At 41.4% G+C, this 22,461-nt stretch overlaps 6 protein-coding genes across 6 annotated transcripts in view; 1 reads left to right on the top strand and 5 right to left on the bottom strand.

Moving 5' to 3' along the window:
* LOC118428024 (cytochrome P450 3A29-like) overlaps positions 1-2,108 on the bottom strand; it is a gene marked incomplete at its 3' end in the record, with an annotated part of 12,343 nt that extends 10,235 nt beyond the window's left edge. Inside the window, exon 1 of the mRNA XM_035837990.1 lies at positions 1,931-2,108. Coding sequence (XP_035693883.1) covers positions 1,931-1,998 — 68 coding nt within the window. The remainder of the gene's footprint in view (positions 1-1,930) is intronic.
* Positions 2,109-4,495: 2,387 nt separating this feature from the next.
* On the bottom strand, positions 4,496-6,838 carry LOC118428182. Its single transcript, XM_035838175.1, has 2 exons — positions 6,609-6,838; positions 4,496-6,053 (listed from the first exon to the last, which is right to left on the bottom strand). Exons 1-2 carry the CDS (start codon positions 6,795-6,797, stop codon positions 5,700-5,702), a joined length of 543 nt encoding a protein of 180 aa, XP_035694068.1. The 5' UTR covers positions 6,798-6,838; the 3' UTR covers positions 4,496-5,699.
* A 197-nt stretch (positions 6,839-7,035) lies between these two features.
* Positions 7,036-12,844, bottom strand: LOC118428023 (ankyrin repeat and SOCS box protein 6-like). Its single transcript, XM_035837989.1, has 6 exons — positions 12,623-12,844; positions 11,498-11,664; positions 9,473-9,579; positions 8,716-8,859; positions 7,789-7,935; positions 7,036-7,179 (listed from the first exon to the last, which is right to left on the bottom strand). The coding sequence occupies exons 1-6, from the start codon at positions 12,718-12,720 to the stop codon at positions 7,036-7,038; spliced, it is 807 nt and encodes a 268-aa protein (XP_035693882.1). The 5' UTR covers positions 12,721-12,844.
* Positions 12,845-13,044: 200 nt separating this feature from the next.
* Positions 13,045-16,755, top strand: LOC118427942 (methylosome subunit pICln-like). The gene is made up of 6 exons (XM_035837909.1): positions 13,045-13,270; positions 14,047-14,183; positions 14,563-14,670; positions 15,482-15,565; positions 16,002-16,187; positions 16,630-16,755. The coding sequence occupies exons 1-6, from the start codon at positions 13,152-13,154 to the stop codon at positions 16,701-16,703; spliced, it is 708 nt and encodes a 235-aa protein (XP_035693802.1). The 5' UTR covers positions 13,045-13,151; the 3' UTR covers positions 16,704-16,755.
* Positions 16,756-19,457: 2,702 nt separating this feature from the next.
* LOC118428134 (collectin-10-like) lies at positions 19,458-21,857 on the bottom strand. Its single transcript, XM_035838117.1, has 3 exons — positions 21,631-21,857; positions 20,861-21,017; positions 19,458-20,096 (listed from the first exon to the last, which is right to left on the bottom strand). The coding sequence occupies exons 1-3, from the start codon at positions 21,745-21,747 to the stop codon at positions 20,044-20,046; spliced, it is 327 nt and encodes a 108-aa protein (XP_035694010.1). The 5' UTR covers positions 21,748-21,857; the 3' UTR covers positions 19,458-20,043.
* Positions 21,858-22,382: 525 nt separating this feature from the next.
* Positions 22,383-22,461, bottom strand: part of LOC118428022 — a 4,588-nt gene continuing 4,509 nt past the window's right edge. The window contains exon 6 of the mRNA XM_035837988.1: positions 22,383-22,453. Within this exon, the coding sequence (XP_035693881.1) occupies positions 22,383-22,453 (71 nt within the window). The remainder of the gene's footprint in view (positions 22,454-22,461) is intronic.

The following is a 22,461-nucleotide window of genomic DNA, read 5'->3' as shown; positions in this document are numbered from 1 at the left end:
GGTTGGGGTTAATTGGGGTTGGGGTTGAGGTTGGGTTAGGTTAGCTTTAGGTTGGGGTTAGGGTTTGGTTGTGTCTGGGGTTCGGGCTAGGAATTGTGGTAGGGTTAGGGATTGGGGTAGGGGTAGGGTTATTGGTGTTAGAGGTATATGGTTAGGGTTAGGGTTAGGGATTGGTGTTGGGGTATGGTTAGGGTTTAGGGGTTGGGATAGGGGTAGGGGTAGAGCTAGGGGTAGGGCTAGGGCTAGGGCTAGGGCTAGGGCTAGGGCTAGGGCTGGGGCTGGGGCTGGGGCTGGGGCTGGGGCTGGGGCTGGGGCTGGGGCTGGGGTTAGGGTTAGGGTTAGGGTTAGGGTTAGGGTTAGGGTTAGGGTTAGGGTTAGGGTTAGGGTTAGGGTTAGGGTTAGGGTTAGGCGTTAGGGTTACGGGTTAGGGGTTGGGGTTGAGGTTGGGGTTAGGGTCAGGGTTAGGATTAGGAATTTGGTTAAGGCGTTGGGGCTAGGGTGCCGTTCCTAGCTGATTCGATCTGCCTATTTTGGGCCGAGTTGGCAAAGGGCCGAAGCGTCACTGACATCATCGGCCGTCGAGTTGACAAAGACAAATTGGTGTATATATGTGGGGTAAGGTTGTTGTAAAAACAAACAAGCCTATGATAACACTGGGCTTTACCCATCTCCGTTGTCTATGTCTAAAATTGATGAAAGACATGATATTTACGAAATGTATGTACAAGAGAATGTTGGGTGGAAAGCACCACCTGCTGGTTTGAACAATATTTACACGCACTGTTTGCCCGCATTTGTCATGGCTACGCCCCTTTAGCCCCCTTTCCACAAGACAGCGATCGCTGAGCAACCATTGAACGATCAAAATCACATTTGTGTGTAACCCTTGGTTTTATAATCGGAAAAAGAATATGACAAACGATGAAGTATGAACTAAACGAGAACAAAACACCCCAAACGCTCTTTGTCTATGCTATTTGTTCGCCTGAGTGAATCTATTTGAATATTCTCTCAGCTTCCCTTCATCAGATCTTCCTATACGGGGTACGAATATTTTAGCCTGGGTACCATCCGTATTTTACCGGGGCTCCTTACACTCGCTACCTTAGGGACTACTAGAATACGTATGGTACCCAGGCTACGAATATTTGGCAACTGAGGGTAAATATTTGGCTACGGGACACTAAGTTCTCGCATCCTACAAATAAAACTCCATGGTGGCCAAACACTTTACCTACAGTAGCCAGCGTAGTTCAAGTATAAACTACCGAAGTCGTCATTACTCGCCTTATTGAAAAAGGTCTGAGAGTCAAATACCGTTTTGTTGTCGGAAGTATGAAAACAGTTGTGTAACTATGCTCTTTGGATCATGGATATAGGAACTTGTGCGGCAACGGAGTTCTGTACACTATGTCAACAGGCGTAACACTTTGCATGCACAATCCATTGTGTATAATGTGTTGTCCAAATCTGAGGTCTTCTGGCGACTTATGACGTCCAAGTCAACTACGGTACAAACCTGACGTATGGCATGTTATAGTAGGTTATCATATAGAGAGGTCTGCATCTAGAGTCTGCCCAAAGGACAGTCTGCGCCGTACTGTTTGTATTAGGCTGAAGTCAAATCACCACTACAGTACAAGAATATGTTGGACTGGGAACTAGGATCAACTAGGGCTCCCAAAAGGTCCGCTTCCGCCAACAAAGAAGGTGACCTTTCGGTAGTGACTTTTAAAGCTTAGTGAAAGCACAACAAGGCTGGACTCCAGGCAGTAGGACAGGGTACTCTCTGCTGTTTCGTGGCTACCAAAAAAATCCATAGCAAGCTTGACAACACATGTATTTACATTACACTTACGGCGGCTAATTTAGATCCCCAGCGACAACAAGTATTAAGATACGTGCGACGTAAAACTAAAGGCTCACTTACAGGTAAACCAACACCACACACAGTCCTACCAGCACCCAGGTGGGGGAGAAAGGCAGGAGGTCCAACATTGCGAAACACTCTTTGCAGACTACAGACCGGAACAGCTCACACCAAGTTAACAGCTAACCACCTCTCTCTGCAAAATGGTGACCTGCTGTAATTTAGTGCCGTTCTCTTGGTCACCTCTGACCCACTTAATACGTCACCTGCGCACCTTATATGGACCTATTGAGGTGCACAGTGGACAGGTGACGTCCTGTTTATGCAAATCAAGTTTGTCGTGCTGGGGTCAACGACCTACTGGTCGAGCAAGTGTTTGTATAAAAATGTCGACTGAGCAAATTAGGATTATGTCGTCACGAACGACTGGTAGGTCGTTCTAATCTCCAAGCAGACGTAGGGTGTTTTACGTCTGTTTTGCAACATTAGAGGCCACGTCTAGCGAAATAATAGACGTTAAACGAGGACAACAACAACAACAACATTAGGTGCTCAATGTGTAACGTTAGGGCAGACTTTTTAACTTTTTCACTTGTAGTAACATACATTCGCATACTTCCACCAGGTGTCATTATACCGCCACCTCAAAAAACGTTGTTATAGAGGCCTTCTCAAGATTGTCTTCAACACCTAAACATCTGAATTGTATTACAGTTCAAGACAATCTTGGGAAGACCTCTATACTAACGTTTTTTTGAGGTGGTGGTATTATGGCACCTGGTGGAATTATGATAGTCGATGTTACATTACGAAAGTACCAATAGGCTGTACGTTTGGTATAGGCCATGAACAACCTGTAGGTCGAATGACGGCACCTCTGGACAAATGCTAAATCTATTATGGTTATACATATTGTTCAACTGGCGCCCTCAGGAAAAATGATTGGCCTATACGTTTCTAACGGAGTCACATGCATGTGCTCGTGTACTTCAAGGTGTGCTGTCTTCAATGTAACACAAAGGCACGCGCATGCATGCACACACACACAACACAAAGCCACGCGCATGCATGCACACACACACACATACACACACACGTGTGCACGCACACAACGTTCAAGTTGCACATACATCTGTAACAGTTGCTGAGATAGAGGCGCCCATCTCCATTTCTGTAGCCCTTGGGCCATACATTTGTGCAAGCCACTCCAGCAGGAGGCTAGTCCGCTGGTAGTCTGCTCCATACTCTTCCTCATTAGTGCTGAGTGCTACGCAGAGAAAGCACCATGTACCATTTTTTCCCCAGTCTTTTGGCCCGGGATCGAACTCACGACCTACCGAATGCAAGGGGAACACTCTACTCACCTAGCCATTGCACCGTTTATACACACACACACTTCAATGCACAGACGCACTGACACACATGTACACAAGAGAATTAACTAAATTTTCCAAAGTAAACTTCAAAACTTTGTAAAATGGAAAGTCGTAATACAATGAAGATGATGCCACGATGTTTGTCTAAATAGGTCTAATCTTTATTGCTAGTCCATCTGCAACAAAACGTATGTTACATGTGATGGGACTTGTTTAGTACTTACGTGCAAAAAAATTGCTCAAACACAACACTGGCAGAATAAACATTCTACACTGTGCTACATATTAAAACAAACTGGCTGTTTCTTTTTACTATATGTACACAAATAGCTCAACAAGTTGTGCATTTGGTCCTTTCTTCTTTGGCTTGTCCACTGGAAAATCTGAAGTGACAAACAATTCAAATCTTCCTACATAACACTGAATTTGGTAGTTTTGGTTACATCAACTGTATACAATAGAGCTCAATTCTTGATTTATGATGAGAGAATGTTCTGTGTACTTTCCTTTCTGTTATGGTGGCGCTAAGAAGTTTTGTCCCTATGAAATTTGTTGATGAAAACAACACAATCCTTATTAGTGCAGATATGAACGTTTAGGCACCACTACAAATGCCTACAATTGCATTATCTTATTTAAAGGCTTAAATTTTGGTCTCTTTGTCACACTTTAGCTACAATGAAAATTCACAATTCACTGCACTCAGCATAAAACCTAACTACACTGTACAGTACTCAAATTCTTTACAGTAACAAAACACAAAATTCATTAAAAGTATAAACAAATCAGATTGAATATCACTACTAGTTCACAAACTTTAACAATCGGTGAATATACATTAATAGTAATAGTACACTCTTTAATAGCTCTATCACTCTATCTTGCTTTAGAATTTCAAGTATTTGCAACTATTCTATGATTTGCAACTTTACACTATTAATAGTCATTTGAATTAATTTGGTTTAAACAACTTGCAAGCGTGAACTTTATATCGTCTATTATTATTATTATCATCATATACATGAAATTCTTTCCTTCTATGAAGGCACAAATCAAGAACATTGAAACCACCACACCATTGAATCTAATGTCCAAGCAGATGTACTACTGTAAATGTAGAAATGTTCGTGGTGGATTAATGTTCGCGGTTTTCTTGGTGACCACTTCGCCGCGAACTTAAAACCACCGCGAATATTTTTCTATTATGGTATTAGACTGCAGTCTATGGAGTTACCGCAAACTTAAATCCAACGCGAAAAGTCCCTTTTCCCGCTACCGCGAAATTAAATCCCAAGGAACTTAAATGCATTTACAGTATTTAGGCTTCAGCTTATTTTCAGAGTTTTACCTGTTTTTACAACATTAATTACCCTTTTTGAGTATTTTGTGTAGCATTTGTTAGCACTGCTAATGGTAATTGACTAGCATTTTTATTCTTATTATTTTTGTCCTCGTACTCATAGCAAGCATTTGATCCCCTCCTAGCATGGTTGGACCTGACTCAATTTCTTTCACATTTGAGACCCAACATGATAGAAAGGCCCTAAATCTTGACATCAATAGAAATAAGACTCTGGAATGACAAGTTCTTATAGGGAAAACCCTGCGTGTAATTACTACATGCCTTTATCTTTGGTTTTCTGATAAACAAATTCGTAATGGTTAAACATACAAAGGCAACATGTACCTGTTTAAACTATGTCTCTTGGTTATGTGCTGTTATTTGGTGAAGTGTTGTGATATAACAAAGTACCCAGTATTCCCTGTTAACCCTTGTAGGTAGTAGCAGTTTATTAACTGTTAGTTATTTGCTGTGAGAAGGTTTTTGGTTAATGACATAGCATATTCTTGGCATGGATTCTAACTCTTCCAGGATTGGCTATACATCTTATACACTCAGGTTGTATCCTGTAGCAACTGTGGTAAAAATTCTTGGACCAGAAAACATTCCCAGCTTGGAAAATAAACATTTGATTGAAGAACTTTGTGCCAAATTCTGAACATCTTTTCCTCATGTCTACCAAATATACATGTTACAGTCACACTGATGTGGCATCAAACCTGGAAACTCTTGGCCCTCAATACATTCCCAGCTTGGAAAATAAACATCTTTACCTCATTTCTACCACCTAATAGTATATAGGTTATATTCACCTATGGTACTGTGAAAACATTTGGACCATAACACTTTCCCAGCATTTAAAATAAACATCTTCAGAAGCCTGAGCTCAATTTTCAACATCTTTTCCTCATTTCTACCACATGTACAGGTTATATTGTACCCTATATACCCTAATAGTGGTATGAAAACTCTACCTTGGACCATAACACTTTCCCAGCATTTAAAATCTGCCACATATACAGGTTATAATCACCCAGTAGTGGTGTGGAATGTCTTGGACCATAACACTTTCCCAGCATTTAAAATACACATCTTCTCAGAAGATTTAAGCTCAAGACTTGATCAGTAAGTAACTGCTGATGTCTTCCTGTAGGTTAAGGCCCCGTACGCCCTTGAAGATGCCCTTCCTTCCCAAGGACTTCCTCACCTGGCATCTCGCAAGATGCTTCAGCTCCCGCGGGTTCTGCCCGACCGACCTCAGCCAATCGCAGAGCTTCACCAGGGCATCCTTGCTCTCGGTCATCTCTCCATCCTCCTCTGAGTTCTCGCTGAAGAACTCCTCCTTCATTCCCTCCAGCTTCTTCTCCATCTCCTCACTCCACCTGAAGCGGTCCACACCATCGATGAGCAGCTGCAGCATCCTCCTTGCTGGACCGAAGTCCCTCATGTCTGCATTGTCTGTCACCTGGTGAAAACAAATTGTTATCTATCAATATTTACTCTCCATCTCTTCACTACAAGAAATTGTTACCTATAAACCACAAAGATGGAAGAGATTATGTACCACAGGTTACTACCTCCTGGTCCAAAGACAGGGTCAATAAATACTAGACTACGCACGCTAGACCAGTCCAACAAAAAAAAGACGGTTTTATACTGGTCCACTGTTTGACGGAAGGATACACCTGCAAAAGCCAATAGAATCATAGCTAATATCTGTGACCAACTACTTCACCTACGGAAACACAAGGACCTGCCAGCCTGCTGTCTGCAGAAGACAGTGTGCTCTTCTACCAGGAGTGATTGATTACATTCATTAAATAATTACATTCATTAAATAAAACACTGACAATAGAAACACATTGGATATCATTCACAGTTTATAATTGGCAACAAGAAAACCTTTCCGATATACATCCTCCAAAGCAAGCATAGGAGATGCATGTATCTCCTCTTCTGCATGGTGTGCTTCCCCTGAGGTTTGACTATTGAACTGAGCTTTGGAACTAACACAACGTACCTGGTCTGACGTGCAGTCCAGCAAGGCCACCACGATCCACTCGTACTTCGTTGCTCTCAGCGAGGTGTTGATGAGCGGGTCGGCGCCGTAGTTCAGCAGGAGCCTGACCAATGGGAAGTAGTCGTCGAGTCCGAGCGTGGAGTAGTACAGGAGCGTGAAGAACTCCGCGTCCGTCGCGTCTGGGTCCATCCCGTGTTCCAGCAGGAGCTCTACGAGTTTGTACGCGGCATCGACCTGTAGGATGTGAAAAACGACATTTTTTCATTTTGTAATGATTAATGACGTAAAACCTTTAACTCTCACTGAAAGTATGTTGACAGCAAGATAAGATCAGCAACATCCCTCCAGACTGAACTTGACAACCTTGAGAGCTGGTCTGACAACAATTTTTGTATGATTATTGTAATACTACTAATATCCTCGCAATTCAGCCTCCCAAGCTGCCAGGAGGAATGTTATGTCTATTGTCGAGTGTCGAGTAGTACAGGAGCGTGAAGAACTCTGCATCTGTCGCGTCCGGGTCCATCCCGTGTTCCAGCAGGAGCTCCACGAGTTTGTACGCGGCATCGACCTGTATTATCAAGGAAATGTCACTCTCAGCTTATTGCAATCTCCTGAAAGAAAATAGCTAGCTGCTATCCGATATGAGCGACATGAGTGAAGAAACATGATCTGACTCTATCATATTACACGCATAGCTGTGTGCCACGTCTCAGGTTACATGTAAGGTTAATAATGGGAGCATTGTTCTAAGATAGTGGTGTATAGAATCTCTTCATTGACGAGACTCAGTATAACATGACACCCAAAATGAAAACAGAACTGCAGTGGATGTCACTTGAAGACAGAAGGAAAATATCCAAACTTTGTATGATGTGCAAGATGACTAATAAACTGGTCAACTTACATGTATCAACTGATAATTGCATACACATCACTGGTAAGACCAAACCTTGAATATGCCACAACAGTATGGGTTCCATATACAAAGAAAGACAAAGACAAAATGTTACGCCAAAGGTTGGTTATACCAGCTATATAGATACAGATACAGAAGCTGGTGTGTTACGCCAAAGGGCGGTTAACCGACTATACAGATTATACAGATACAGAAGCTGGTGTGTTACGACGAAGGTCAGTTATACCGGCTATATAGATACAGATAGAAACAAACACAGACCTCCAGTTGCCCACGTGACATCTCTGTAAGGATGAAGGAGAAGGCTGTGGCGTCGCCGGGTTCCTTCTCCACCTTGGTGACATCACAGCCGGACTCCAGCAGCAGCCGGATCTGCTGAAGGTTGTTGGTGGGGTGTGGCTGGACAACCTGGAAGAAATGCATCTAAATACAGTCAAACCTCTCTATAGCGGCCATTCAAGGGACTGTGGAAAAGTGGCCACTATAGACAGGTGGCCACTATAGAGAAAATGCTGATCAATTGACCGCGACCAATAAGTTACATGTGATTTCAGAACCCAACAAGAAGTGTGGCATTTAAACTAAGATTATTATCATTAGGGTTCTAGCTAGTGCAAACTAGTGTTACGGGTCTTTACGCTATAATCTTGGACCACTACGCTTATTTTTGGACCGTTACACTTATTTTCAATACAAAGTAACAGCATTTTGACTGTATCAATCTATGCAATGCTACATTAATTGTGAATAAAGAGGGAATCCTGGCACATGAAAGTCTGACTCTAGGGGAACTCCTGACAAATAAGGTAAGGGGGGCAGGTCTTCTTGTTTCTTTGAAACCTTTGTAGCCACCGTCTGTGGTTGACAGACACCCAGCCCAGTGGCTCCAGGCAGTCTGGGAGGCCCAATCTAAATAAGAGCAATCCCTCCCTCAGCATTAGGTCAAGTGCACATAGAGTTTATGTGGCTACATAGAGCTGATTCGTGAATTCATGACTAGGTAATACCAGTATACAGGGAAAGCTTAGACCCTACCTGTTCCTTCTACCTAAAAAAAGTCTACAGATTGGGCCAAAAGTTTCGAGGAAAAGAACGATTTTCAAGGCTTTCATTTGGCACTATAATCATATTCCCATTTTGTGCCCTCTACTGCACAACTTAACTGTGATGTCTGCCCTATTTACCCACCCACTCATCCAGGGCCTTCCCCAGTGGACTGAGCTCCGAGCTGGTCTCGATCAGCTGTAGGTCAGCACCGGAGGATATCAGACTCTGTAGACAGCCGGACAGGCCATGTCTGGATACTGCTACATGGATGGGAGCTGTACCTTCCTATGTTGGCAAAGAAATAGAGTAAGGTCAATGTTCATCCACCTCTACTGGAACCTGTGTTTACATCTCTCGCTGGCTGGGGTTAATGACTCCACTGTAGGGAGGGCTGCTGGGAGTGTGATTTTCATGCAGACTATTCAACTGGTCCTGATTTATCTTCTGTATGTAATCATGTAATATATAGAGTTGAAGACTTGTAGTCAATTATCTCGTAGACTATAACCTCATATCCACATGTTCAATGGCATGCTTTCAAATAGATGGACGGACATTTAATTACTACTTTTAAAGGAAGCACTGTTAGACATGAGAGTAGACATATTATGGAAAGAATCACAAAGCAGAGAACTATACAACTACTAATATAACGATAGTGCAGTTTTCTTTCATACAACCAGTAACTGTTAAATTACTTGCTGAAGTTTTGATGCCTATTCCTTCACACCTTCCTCAGAGCTTCTAATTGGACTTCTGCCTCTCACTGCTTTATGTAACCAATGCAGGTGGTGCTTTTTAGAAGCTCTTTACATCCTATGACAGTACCAACCTGATGAAATTATTCTTGGGTATACAATCCCTACCCCACCCAAGATGCAAGCCAGCCTAATCCCACCTTGTTCTGCATGTTGATGTCTGCCCCATACTTGATGAGCAGATCCACCATCTCCAGGTTCCCATTCTCCACTGCTCTGTGCAGGGGAGTGTCCTCCTTCTCTGGCTCTGCAGTGTGAAGATGATACAGTTCAATAGTCAAAACTCAGGGGAAACACAAGTGAAACACAGGTGAAACACACACACCAGAAGAGGAAATATCTCCTGTGTGTATCACAATAAAAATGTTTTGCAGTATGTGTCTACTGTATGACATAGCTTCACAAGGGATTATTTCATTTAATTTCTCAGAAAGCATGCTACCCTGGCATCCAGTCTACCATTTTTTGGCTGGGCTATCTTTGGCCAAGCTTTCTTGTCATCTTTGGGCCGGGGCAGACAGAGCTCACTAGGAAATGCTTTGCACATGGTGGTTGTTTGACACGGTACAGCTTAAAACTCCTACCGGGTGAAAGACTACCCAAGCAGCAGAGAACCTGGCCCTTAAGATATCCTGGCCAATCCATAGTAGAATAGGTCTATTGTAATGTCAACAAACAATTTCATGACTAAATAGGTAGGGCTATTTTAGAGAAATAATGCATTTAAGTTTGCGGGAATTTAATTTCGCGGTAGCGGGAAAATGGACTTTTTGCGGTGGATTTAAGTTCGCGGTAACACCATAGACTGCAGTCTAAGACAATAATAGAAAAATGTTCGCGGTGGTTTTAAGTTCGCGGTGAAGTGGTCACCGCAAAAACCGCGAACATTAATCCACCGCGAACATTTCTGCATTTACAGTATTGTTATGATTGTACAGGGCACTATTACTTAGTAGGGGGTGACTGTTCACATTGATGATTTACATGTTTGCAAAAACCTGTTAATATTTTTCCAGTTTAGGGCCTTCATAAGTTGACAGGTGTATTCAACTATTGGGTTATATATTGGCTTGGCTTTCTTTTGCAAATAAGACAAGTACATTTTGTATGTCCATTGTTAATTGTACTTGCCACGCAGAGCTGCATGGTATGTTGAACCTGTAGGCACTGTGAATAGCTCTGTTCTTTGTGTCAAAACCAGTGGAAGATAAGCCTTTCACTTCATTAAGCAGGGTTGGACATATCCACTGCACATTGTTCGAGACATGGTTGTATTACTAGTAAAAACTTCAACCATGAAATTTGGCAAGCTGACTCTACATCATTAATTACCTAAAATTGCAGAAAATGGAAAAAAAAAAACATTTCAAACTTGCATAGGCTGTTGAACTCGGAAGTACATTTTCATTCAAAATGCCAACTAAGATTCCCTTTATTTGTTTCTTTGTTATTCACACTTATAAAATATCCCCAAACATCTCTTGTTACCGACCAACAGCAAATGCATTTCACTGTTGCTACCAAAACTACCCTGCCATACGTCCCATGATTAATGTTGCCATGACAATGTTACATATCTGAGGCGGTGGAATTATCGACCCTGGTAGCTGAGGCTATTTGGTACAAAATACCTGCAGAATGCCATGGATACCACATGTAGGCGCTGTGTGAATTATGTTGGGTATAAAAACAGATTATGGTGCAGCTTAGGACAAGGCATTTGCGGTCTACCTCATTCCACAAACATCTCAAAACAAGATTAAGACCTACATGTAAATAAAAGGCAACAATAATTTCTTGTAGAATGAGCCACTAGTACAGGGACTGAATATACGGTATAATGCTGTACTATCATAATTTGTTACATTTATTACAAATGGACAAGAACACTTCTTTCATTCTGAGCGTATATAATAACAGAGACACAGTTTAAAGTCCTAATGAGTCTTATATGCCTAACTTTACATACATGGTACAAAACAAATAATAGCGAGAGACATGATTTGAGTCTATTTATTTCGTGCTGCCAGAGTTGGGACTGTGCGTATGTCTGGTGATAGACTGTTCCACTTCCAGATGCTCTTCTGAGGGTTTCTTGCTGGGGGTTTGGGACAGCAAGGTAATTGCTTTTACTTTGTCTAGTTGTTCAACCCTTTTGACCTCACCTTGATAGTTGACCTTGGCGCCATGTTTAAGAAGTCTCTCGCCCCAGGCCGGCAGGTTGTGGTAAGCAGCGTGGTGTAAGACGTATCCGGCAGACTCCGAGAAGTGCTTCTCACCTGAAGACTCCTTCAACAGGCTGTCAAACTCCTTAAGGTCCTTGTCTTTGTCGCTGGGAGGTGAAAGAAGTCAAATGTTACTAATCTTATCTTTCTTGACAAGAGAATGATTTATGATTTATTTATTTGAAAATCCATCCTCGAAGGCTAATTGCAAAGGTACAGACAGTAAAAGTAACAAGTGTCTATTCTATACAGCTATCTCCTAACTCCTTAAGGTCCTTGTCTTTGTCGTTGGGAGGTGAAAGACTCAAATGTTACGAGTCTTATCTTGACAAGAGAAGTGTAACTCACTCGCTTACTAGTAGTAGTCACCCACTCTGACACCGACATGTAAAATCACTCTCATTCATTCACTCACTCACTCCCTCTCTCACTCACTCACTCACTCACTAGTACTCACTCACTTATACACTCACTCACTCTCTCACTCACTCACTCACTCACTAGTACTCACTTATACACTCACTCACTCACTAGTACTCACTCACTTATACACTCACTTACTCTCTCACTCACTCACTCACTCACTAGTACTCACTTATACACTCACTCACTCACTAGTACTCACTCACTTATACACTCACTCACACACACACTCACTCAATAGCTTGCTCACACATTCGAGATCTTGCTCACTCACTCATTCACACAGAGCCTGTCTATCACAGAGTTTCTTAATTTCTTCCTACCCATTGCAACAATCAAGACTATTTATATGCAGGTTCCTGCAATTTTCTTGCTGGCCTTGAAAAAATAAACACTTTCAAATGGCTAATTTTTATCTGTAAAAAAATTGTCGGTGGGTGGCTAACGGTTTCTAATTTTTGTTAACCTACAATTTCAGTTTTTGTATGCAAGCTGCAGACCTGTTACCTGAAATGCATACGACTATAAGTTCAACTAACATATAGGTTACCACAAGTAGCCATCATAAGTTAACCTGAGCCCACCAAAAGTTGTCAGATTGATCTCCAAGACCCTTGTAGAAAATTTCAATAATTTAGTCACCTCTTGTCACAATTCTCCTCTACACTTTTCTTCATCGCTTCAAGAACGTCTTCAGCAAGCCTTAGCATCTTCATCCTTTCTCCAAATCCTTGTGCCATGGTTCTTCCGTCTTGCTCCTACAAAAAGTGCTGCAAAAACCTGAAACAAAACCAGGAAAAAAGGACAAAATTTCGTGTCTTTGGTCTCTGATGGTTCAGCCCCTTTCTGTACTTTCTGTGCTAGGGTAAACAAAGGGCGGTAGTTGCGATTTTATAGGTGCCTGATTTGTATGACAAAAGATACACATTTAAAACTTAGATAATTATCGAAAATGTTAAATAATCTTCATTCTTATTAATTGTATTTATAATATTCATTATTCAAGATGTTTGGTTACATTTTTATCCTGGTAAGCAAAATATTGCATATATTTTACAGGCGGACATTTTGTAACAGTGGTTACCTGAGGTCAGAGGTTACATCTCTGGAAGCGTCGCGGGAAACGTTTTCTTTGTGTTTTGAGCACGTGTGGCGAGGAAAAGACGAGAAAATGGTGGTTCTGACCAACTTGCCGCCTCCCACAGAAGGCGTGAGGCACACGGAGAAGAACACGGTCGCTGTCGTCGGCGAGAAGAACTTGGGAGACGGAACTTTGTACATTGCAGAGAGGTAGCTGCCTGCCCCCCTCCCCCATCAACAGCACACTCGCACGCGCTTTTGAAAACACTCGCATAGTACTAGTAGCAGTGTCGTACTTTCAGTGCTTAGGGGGAAAAGACAATAAGTGCTGTTATCTATAGACAGTATTATCTGCTTAAGTCAGTAACATATTAAGGAACTCGAACAGTTGCACGTGCATTTTCAACCATGAAGGTGCAGCAGCAAGAGAATAACATGCATACTATATGCAAATTATGTAAACTTGAGATGGCAGACTGCACTCCCTTGCCCATACTGCTTTGCAACCCTTCCTGATCCCACAGGCAAATATATCAGCACTGAAGATGCAAGATGAAATACATATTTGGAAATCATAAATAAATATTATATTATAGAAATAACATAACCTGCCTGGACCAACCTGGGTGAGGAAAGGTTCAGCATGCAGTACCCATGATCCATCCATATTGTTTATCTTTTTGTTTGTTTGTTCCACAGTTGTGTAGCCTGGACCAACCCTGGCGGAGAAGGGTTCAACCTACAGTATCAGTCCATATTGTTTATCTGTTTGTTTGTTTGTTTGTTCCACAGCTGTGTAGCGTGGACCAACCGAGGCGGAGAGGGGTTCAACCTGCAGTACCCGTCCATGTTGTTTATCTGCTTATTTGTTTATCTGTTTGTTTGTTCCACAGTTGTGTAGCCTAGACCAACCTCGATGGAGAAGCGTTCAGCCTGCAGTACATGTCCATATTGTTTATCTGTTTGTTTGTTTGTTTGTTCCACAGTTGTGTAGCATGGACCAATCCCGGCGGAGAGGGGTTCAACCTACAGTACCCGTCCATATCCCTCCACGCCGTGTCTCGAGACCAGACAGCGTTTCCACAGCAGTGTCTCTACATCATGCTAGACTCTGACATCACAGGTGAGTACATGTTGTTTATGGGTTTTTTTCGTATTTGTGGAAGGATACAAGCGATCGCTGTTGTTGTTTATATCTGGAGTTGTACATGACTGGATAAAAAATTGATATTTAAATTAACACATAAGATAGATACTCGTTGATACTTGAAATGAGTAAGAAAACAGTACCGGGGCCTGGTGTAAAGTGCCTTTCTAAATGCTACAACATTTGTTTTCTATTTTATTGCCCGGTCTGCAGTTCTGATATTGGCTGCCATCAAACATACAACAGTTCAACATTCACTCATCATGGTATAAAATCATGTTGCATGTATATTATAAGACAGAGTAGCAAAAAACATATGAAACTTTTTTTCTTATCAACCTCACTCTACATCTAGATAAGGAGCCCAGCCCAGCAGATACAGGGTCAGGTGACGAGGAGGAAGAAGAAGAAAACCAAGCTGACATGACGGAGGTCAGGTTCATCCCCCAGGACAACACAGCATGTAAGCAATCCCCTTTCACTTCTTGATAGTTGTTGTTCATCAGTCTTTGTGACTGGAGTATGGCAAGTGTATTAGTACTGCTACTACTGTGGTACTGGTTTGATGTCCTTTTGAATGGTGATAAGCCACAGTAACATAAAAGAAAACCAAGCTGACATGACGAAGGTCAGCTTCATTCCCCAGGACAACACTACATTTGTATATGTAAGGCTGACTCCTCTTTTAACATACTGTTTACATGTACGTTGTTAAATCTATGTTTGAAAGTTATTGTTGCTCGTCAGTCATTGTGATGGAAAGCCACTCATGGAGTATGGCAAGCCTACTGGTTTGCAGTCCTTGTGAATGGTGACCAGCAACAGTTACATGTAAGAAAGGTAAAATCTTTTATGTGCTTTTGGACTGACAAGAACAATGTTGCACTGGACTCAAGTTATACAAAAGGTACTCATTTTCACCCTCGTGAAGTGAGGAATGTCTTGAAAGTGCCTTTCCCGAGGACTCAAGATCAGTAGTATCACAGAATTCGAAAGGTTGTGAGCAAAACACCCTGCAGTTACAAAACAGGATCCCATGTTAACTAGGTTGGGACAACATGTTGATGGCACGTCTTGAACTAGATCATAGCATTGCTATCCCAAAAATGATACTTGTGGAAGTGAAATATTTCTTTCATGATGTCTATCTGTGAATACTGTAACTTACAGCGGACCTGTGAAACTACATGTAATGATGTATGCTGTCCATTCAGGAACTACAACTTTGATCAATGTTAGATTTTTATTTGACCTGTTATTCTGTATGTTTCCAGTGGACCCCATGTTCCAGGCCATGAGTGGATGTCAGATGTTACACCCAGACCCGGAGGACCTGGACTCTGATGAAGAGGAGTATGGTAAGCCAGGGCCATGTGCCATAATATGTATATGGCCTCTGCCAAACTTTAATTTGATGCATAATGGTTACAAATCTATGGAATACAATACATTTATCCTTCATTAGAGGCAACTAGAGATAAGCAATCAGACCTAAACGACACCACGCAACATCCAATCCTTGCAAGACAGGGAACAATGGACGCTAAACCGGATAATGAGTGAGTGAGTGTAGAAAAGGACAAGTATTTTTTTACATGAATAGGAAGCAGACTGAATAAGAATTCTAACTGGAACTGTGTGACTCACCCAAAAAAAGTCTAGGGTCAGCAGGTTTCCAACATTTTCCCTTAGGCCTAAGCAGGTGAGAGAAATTACTGGTTGTGCAAAAGAAAACTCCAGTATATATGTTCTACGAACCTGATGAAATTATTTTCGGCTGTTTCCATCTCACAGAGGAGGATGGCTGTGGAGATGCTGAGTATTTTGAGGATGCGGAAGGGTTTGAACACCTGACTGAGGAGGGTCGGGCCACGCTGGCACACCTGGAGAGTGTCATACAGGTGCCAGGTGTGGGAAACGGACAGGCTGGGGAATTCTCACAAACCATGGGGGGTGTGCACGGTGAGCTGAATGGCAGAGGTAAGCTGGGTGTGTGTGTGCACGGTGAACAGAATGGCTGATGTTCTCGAGACTTGTGAAAAGTTTGAGGAATTTTCAGAAGTTGTGACACTTGGAAGATGGGATTGGAATTTATAGATGTCTAAAGATGAATTTTATGCCCTGTTATTACACCAAAAAATAAATTTATTTGTACTTATAACAGATTATGATATACAAGTTACAACAATGCTGACATTGGAAATTGTGTTTTTTTGCTGTGAGAGTGAGCCCTTCAGGATACAAACTAACACTATAGAAGTAGTTGTTGTAGATCTTATGAAAGTCGCTGTACTTTTGTTGTCAATAAAGATTTCTTTGTTGTCTAATATTCGTATCATTAATATGATATATAGTACGACTCCAACTTTTAGCAATAATGTACTTCATCTTCTAATTTGGTATAATTTTTACATCACTTCAGACGATGATGATACTACTCAGCCCACAGAGCCCATGGAGGTAGGGCAGTTCGACGATGCAGACCCCGAGAAGTGAACCCAGGAAAACAACCACAACAATCCCGATATCAGATGTACAGTTTTCTATGGAGAATAGTCAGCCAAAAGGTGTCCATTTGCCCCAGTAGCGAAACACACTCCTAGGCCGGCTTCACTCCTCTGCCAGCTTTTGATACTATTTCATGCTACCGTAGGATCTGCCTGGAGATTGTATGTGTGTAGAAAACATGAGAACACTTAAAGTGTCAATCCGTAAGTTTTTTTTCTGTCACTTAATAGCCTTGATTGCTATAACCCAGTACATCAATTTGGCATGCATTGAATTGTTTAATTCATTAAACAACCATTTGTCGAAAGCAAGTTGTATCTTTGTACTAGATATATTCTTTCAATACACAGTTTGAAATATACATGTACTGAAGCCACAAACAGGGACAGATGTCAGATACTGAAGCAATATGCATCATACTGTACAGTTTTTTTCAGTTAACCAAATGTCCCTTGACTACAATGAAGACATCATCATAAAAAATAAACAGTCTAGATCACAGATATAGAAAAACAGCACAAGTGAACCCAACGTTTGATATCAACAGATTTTCAATGATCCGGTGTTTGTTTGTTTATTTGTTTACATTTTGTTTGTAAACACATCAGCTCTGTACATGAAGATTATACAAGGGTAGTGTGCTGTGTCTTGTTGGCTAGAACAGAAATACACTGGCAGTACCCGGACAAAGGGTACAGGAAATAGCCAAGCTGAACTTGACATAAAGGTGGGGTCACACATGCGTATATATTCAAGTCCGTTTGAGGTGTGTATGACGCTCTTAGTCTCTACCAGGCTCCACAGGTCGCGGGAAAAATAGTACAAATTGGAAAAATATAGATACATAACATGCTAGATGTGTTAGCTGACCGAGAAGTATGATTAGCGACCCAGCTAACTCGTCTGACATGTTTCCTGTTTACGTTTGCCTAATTTCTAATATTTTTCCAAAGACCTGTGGGAGGCAAATACTGCCATGCGCGCCTCATACAGACTTAAGTATATACACATGTGTGACTCCACCTTTAGACTTAAATGAAATGTACATGGACAAATTCTGTTTGTTTCTTTGTTTGCCCCAGAACATATTTTTGGTACGGTTTTGCTACAACTGGGATCTAGGGACCAAGACAGTTTTCTAAGTATGTTATGGAAGCTTGTTTAAAAAATTATGTTGATTGAAGGTTATGTTGTATGCACTACCAAAAATGACTTTTTTTGTGTATCTTGTTTTTGTTCCTCACAGAAAATTTATCTTCCAGGAAGAAAATTATTCTGTATTATAATAACCCAAGAAATCTTAGAAAAATGTGCTTGTCCATGGGACAAGCAAATTTTTGCTTGAATTTAGATTAATATTCTTACACCAAGAATACTTTTCTTACATCAAGAGCAGAAATTCTTGTATTACTTAATAGAGTTATAAAAAAAGCAAGCATTTCTAAAATTTTTTCTTGCATCATAAGAAAAAAAGGTTTTGCTTAAATTCTTAGGTGTGAGAAAAATTTTCTTCACCAAAGAAGAATAAGAAAATTAATTGTTCTTTGCGTGAGAATTAAGATTCTTTGGTTGTTTCTTGTTTTGCTTAGAATTTTATTCTACATTTGCTTCTAGCAAGAATGTTTTTTCTTCATATAAGAATTGTCCATGGGGTAAGCAAAAATCATTTTGGTAGTGTGTGTACTTACAAACAATACATATTTTTGTTGAATAATCCTTTTGTCTACAAGAGATATGCAAGTCAACTGGCTTTTGGTGACTAAGTCAATATTGACCTTTCTGTATTTGTTTAAATTTTCACTTGTCAAGTGCTTGAGGTTGATAATGGAAATATGAAAATAAAGCACAATTATACTATTCTACGTATCAGCAGTTGATGATTTTATTTGTTCAAGCCTACACAACAGATGATGATGATGATGACATTGTGAATTGTACACATGAATCGATGATGTCAATTGTACGCATGAATCGATGATGTCAATTGTACACATGAATCGATGATGTCAATTGTACACATGAATCGATGATGTCAATTGTACACATGAATCGATGATGTTAATTGTACACATGAATCGATGATGTCAGTGTGGAAGCAGCAGGAAAATGTCAATAGGTTTATTACCTTCATAATGATTGAAATATGTCAAACCAATTCTCTACAAAAAAGAGACTCTATTTCTTGTAAGGAATTTCGAAAAAAATTATTTCAGAAATCTTGGGATACCGCTTCGTTTTAGACAGAAAGAGTAATGTATATTACATCTATCATATTTGCATGGTTTTGGTTCTGATTATATCGAATCTGCATATCATTTCGTCCAGTGGCAACTAAGTTATCCTTAAATATAGATAAAGCAAATGTCATCAACTTTACAGGCAGGAATAAGAAATATAGTCAACATTCAAGAAACAGCTAGGATATAAGGAATATAGATGGCAAACTTTTCAAACAGGTAAGTTATACATGGTTGCTCTGTTTACAGGAATTGTGATAGGCAGGGCTCTAGCCAGCTCAAAAATTTTTTCCGTCTAGCTAATTACTATTGTCACGAAAACACTATTCGTGAGTTACAGAGACTGAACTGAGACCTTGAAAAACGGGTTTTTATTAATGAGATTATTGTATTCAAAATGGTGCTGACACACTTTGTCAACAATCATAACAATAGCAAAACAAACAGTGTGTGGCTGTTTAATACGGCCGTGGACGGCGTCCCCAAGCCACCTGTAGCTTCCACCAAGGATTTTTGTCCGTAAGCCGGTAAGGTTTACGGATTGGTTTTAAAATTTTTCCGTCACACGCAGCAACCTACCGCCAATTGACAGAAAAACAGCTGGCTAGAGCCCTGGTGAAAGGACTAAAAACTTTCACGGACTCTTGCATTGATATTACAGGAATATTGAAGGATGCTTTGCAAAACATTGCACGTTGTCTTTCATGAAGAATATATCTATGACTCCACATTACAGCTTGATAAAAGAAGAATGGTTACAAGTTGCGTTGAATCAAGGCTCCTTGCTTACTCGAAAAAGCTTAAGGCTCTAGGTCTATACTTAGCTTGGTATAGCCCTAACTTCACAAATTTCAAAGTCATCTGGGCTGCTACCTTTCAATCTGAAGAAGCTATTCACGGAGCAGCGGTGAAAGCTCGGTCCATAGTCTTGAATGTTTATGACTCCATACTACTGCTTGATAAATGGAGTTCAAAACTGCAAGTATACACGAAAAAGGTTTATGACTCTATAGTCTATACTACAGCTTGAAATAACCTTAACTTTAGAAATTTCAGAGTCATCTGGGTTGACACCTTCCAACCTGAGGAAGCTATTCTTGGAGCAGTGGAGAAAGCTCGTCGGCGGTCTTGCTACACGTCACCACTGTAACAGAATGAGCAAGAGTTCAGAGACCTCATACCTGCATGAAATATTCAGTTTTTTGTAATTTTCTTGTTTTATCTTGTCTCATAGAACCCATGTTTCCCCACTTCATACATCTAAGTAATATAGACAAATTTATATTCCTTATGAATCTAGACAAACCTTTACTTATAAAGCATATCTGTTCTTACATTTTCAATATCACATAGAAACGAGAAGAAGCCGAATGTACGCAGTAGAATACTATTCTTGAGTAGTGTAGATTCATTGTAGCATGTTGTATCGTTTGTTGTGACCTGTACTGAACCCAGTGGGTATGTATGTATGTACAATAAAGGTCTTCATTCATTCATTCATTCATTCATTGATTATGCAAATACCAAGAAGGTAAGCGTCAATCTATTTGAAATGATGGTCTTCTCTACCAAATGAATTGGACATGTGACTTGTCCATTCTACACCACCCGACATCGACTCTGACCGCCCGACATCAACACTGACCACCCGACATCAAACCTGACCGCCCAACATCGACCCTACACGCCCGATATCCACCCTGACCACCCGATAATTTTGGGATAAACGTGAGTCTTTCTTAACTTGAAAGTTCATCTGTGTTGGTACAAGTCATTCTTGAAATAGTTGAACTGTAATTTCCAACACCAAAATTGGACAAAATTTGGGTGAGTCCAATTTTGGTGTTGGAAATTACAGTTCAACTATTTCAAGAGTGAGTCTTTCTTGTTTTTGTTTTTTTTACATACCTGGAACAACTTGGCAGATGAAGCGAGCGGGAACTTGGCATGTCGCATCGACCCATGTGCCCCGCACCATGTGGAGAACACAGTCCTTGTGCTCACCGTAATCGTTTGGTTCGCCGGAATCCCAGTCGTTGTACTCTCCTAGTGCAGTACCATCCACCTGTGGAATGGATGGACGAGAGAGGGTTGTTACACATTACACATGAAGGACAGTTGCTGGGAAGGACGTTTTGGTTAATTGGGCTACACCCGTCTTAAGCTTTCAGAAGGGATCTGAAATGGAAGTTCCGTACGTTAAAGAGCTTGACAAAACCCTCCGTAGAAATATACCCTGCTCCTGGAACAGCAAGGGAACTTGCTGCCCAATGTACCACAAGGCACTACAAGGTACGTCGATGAAGGTTAGATATCCAGGTAATAAGATATACCAAAAAGCAGTTACTCAAGCAACTGGATATGGTTTTGGAAACGGCTAGACGTTTCAACTGGAATCCACCAGTTTTCATCAGTGACACTGACGTGATCTAGAAGAAACAGGTCTTTTATACTCTAGCTATGAATGAAGACAATTTCAGATGTACAATCGGAAACGTTGTAAGAGAATTTCAGACTTAATACCATTTCGATTCCAAAGAGAACAAAGACAAGTCAAAGTCAAGCTGAAGACAATTTTGGATTTCAAAGGAAGGCAAGGCTAAGACACAGCTAATGCAAATGAGTCAATTAGCTCATGTTGTTTTAGTTAGGGGTCCGAACGAACAAACATTACACACCCACTTGAAGACCCCCTCTTCATGTTGATCGGACAGGCCGATCCAGAATCCGGAGTAGACGGCCATGGCTTCGTGTATCGTAGTCAGGTAGGCGTTGGTCTCGGCGTCTCGGGGCATGGCGAGGGTGCCGCCGTCTTTACGACATAAGTCGACCGCTTCGTTGAAGGTTGCACGTATGTTGAACGCCTTGAAGCAAATTCCACGCCACTTTTCGTAATCTTTGGGGCAAGTTGCTGGAATGAAAAAACCTGTATTAAGTGTTAAGTAACATTCACGCGATCACTAGCATCCCTGTCCCTGTTAAATGACACACTGATATTGACACCCCCGTCCCTGGTGTTGAATGACATGCACACCGACACTGCCATCCCTAACCCTGGTGCTGAATGACATTCACACTTACACTGCAATCCCCGTCCCTGGTGCTGAATGACATTCACACTAACACTGTCATCCCTGCCCCTGGTGCTGAATGACATCCACACTGACGCTGCCATCCCCGTCCCTGGTGCTGAATGACATTCACACCGACCCTGCCATCCCTGTCCCTGGTGCTGAATGACACTGACACTGTCATCCCTGTCCCTGGTGCTGGAATTACATTCACACTGACATTGCCATCCCTGTCCCTGGTGCTGAATGACATTCACACTAACACGGCCATCCCCGTCCCTGGTGCTGAATGACATCCACACTGACGCTGCTGTCCCTGTCCCTGGTGCTGAATGACATTCACACCGACCCTGCCATCCCTATCCCTGGTGCTGAACGACATTCACACCGACATTGTCATCCCTGTCCCTGATGACACTGACACTGTACCCTGCCATG

The sequence above is a fragment of the Branchiostoma floridae genome, chromosome 12, assembly GCF_000003815.2.
Source record: "Branchiostoma floridae strain S238N-H82 chromosome 12, Bfl_VNyyK, whole genome shotgun sequence".
Lineage (NCBI taxonomy): Eukaryota > Metazoa > Chordata > Leptocardii > Amphioxiformes > Branchiostomatidae > Branchiostoma > Branchiostoma floridae.
Note: the sequence above shows the minus strand (reverse complement) of the source record. Positions and strands in the feature narration are given on the sequence as shown.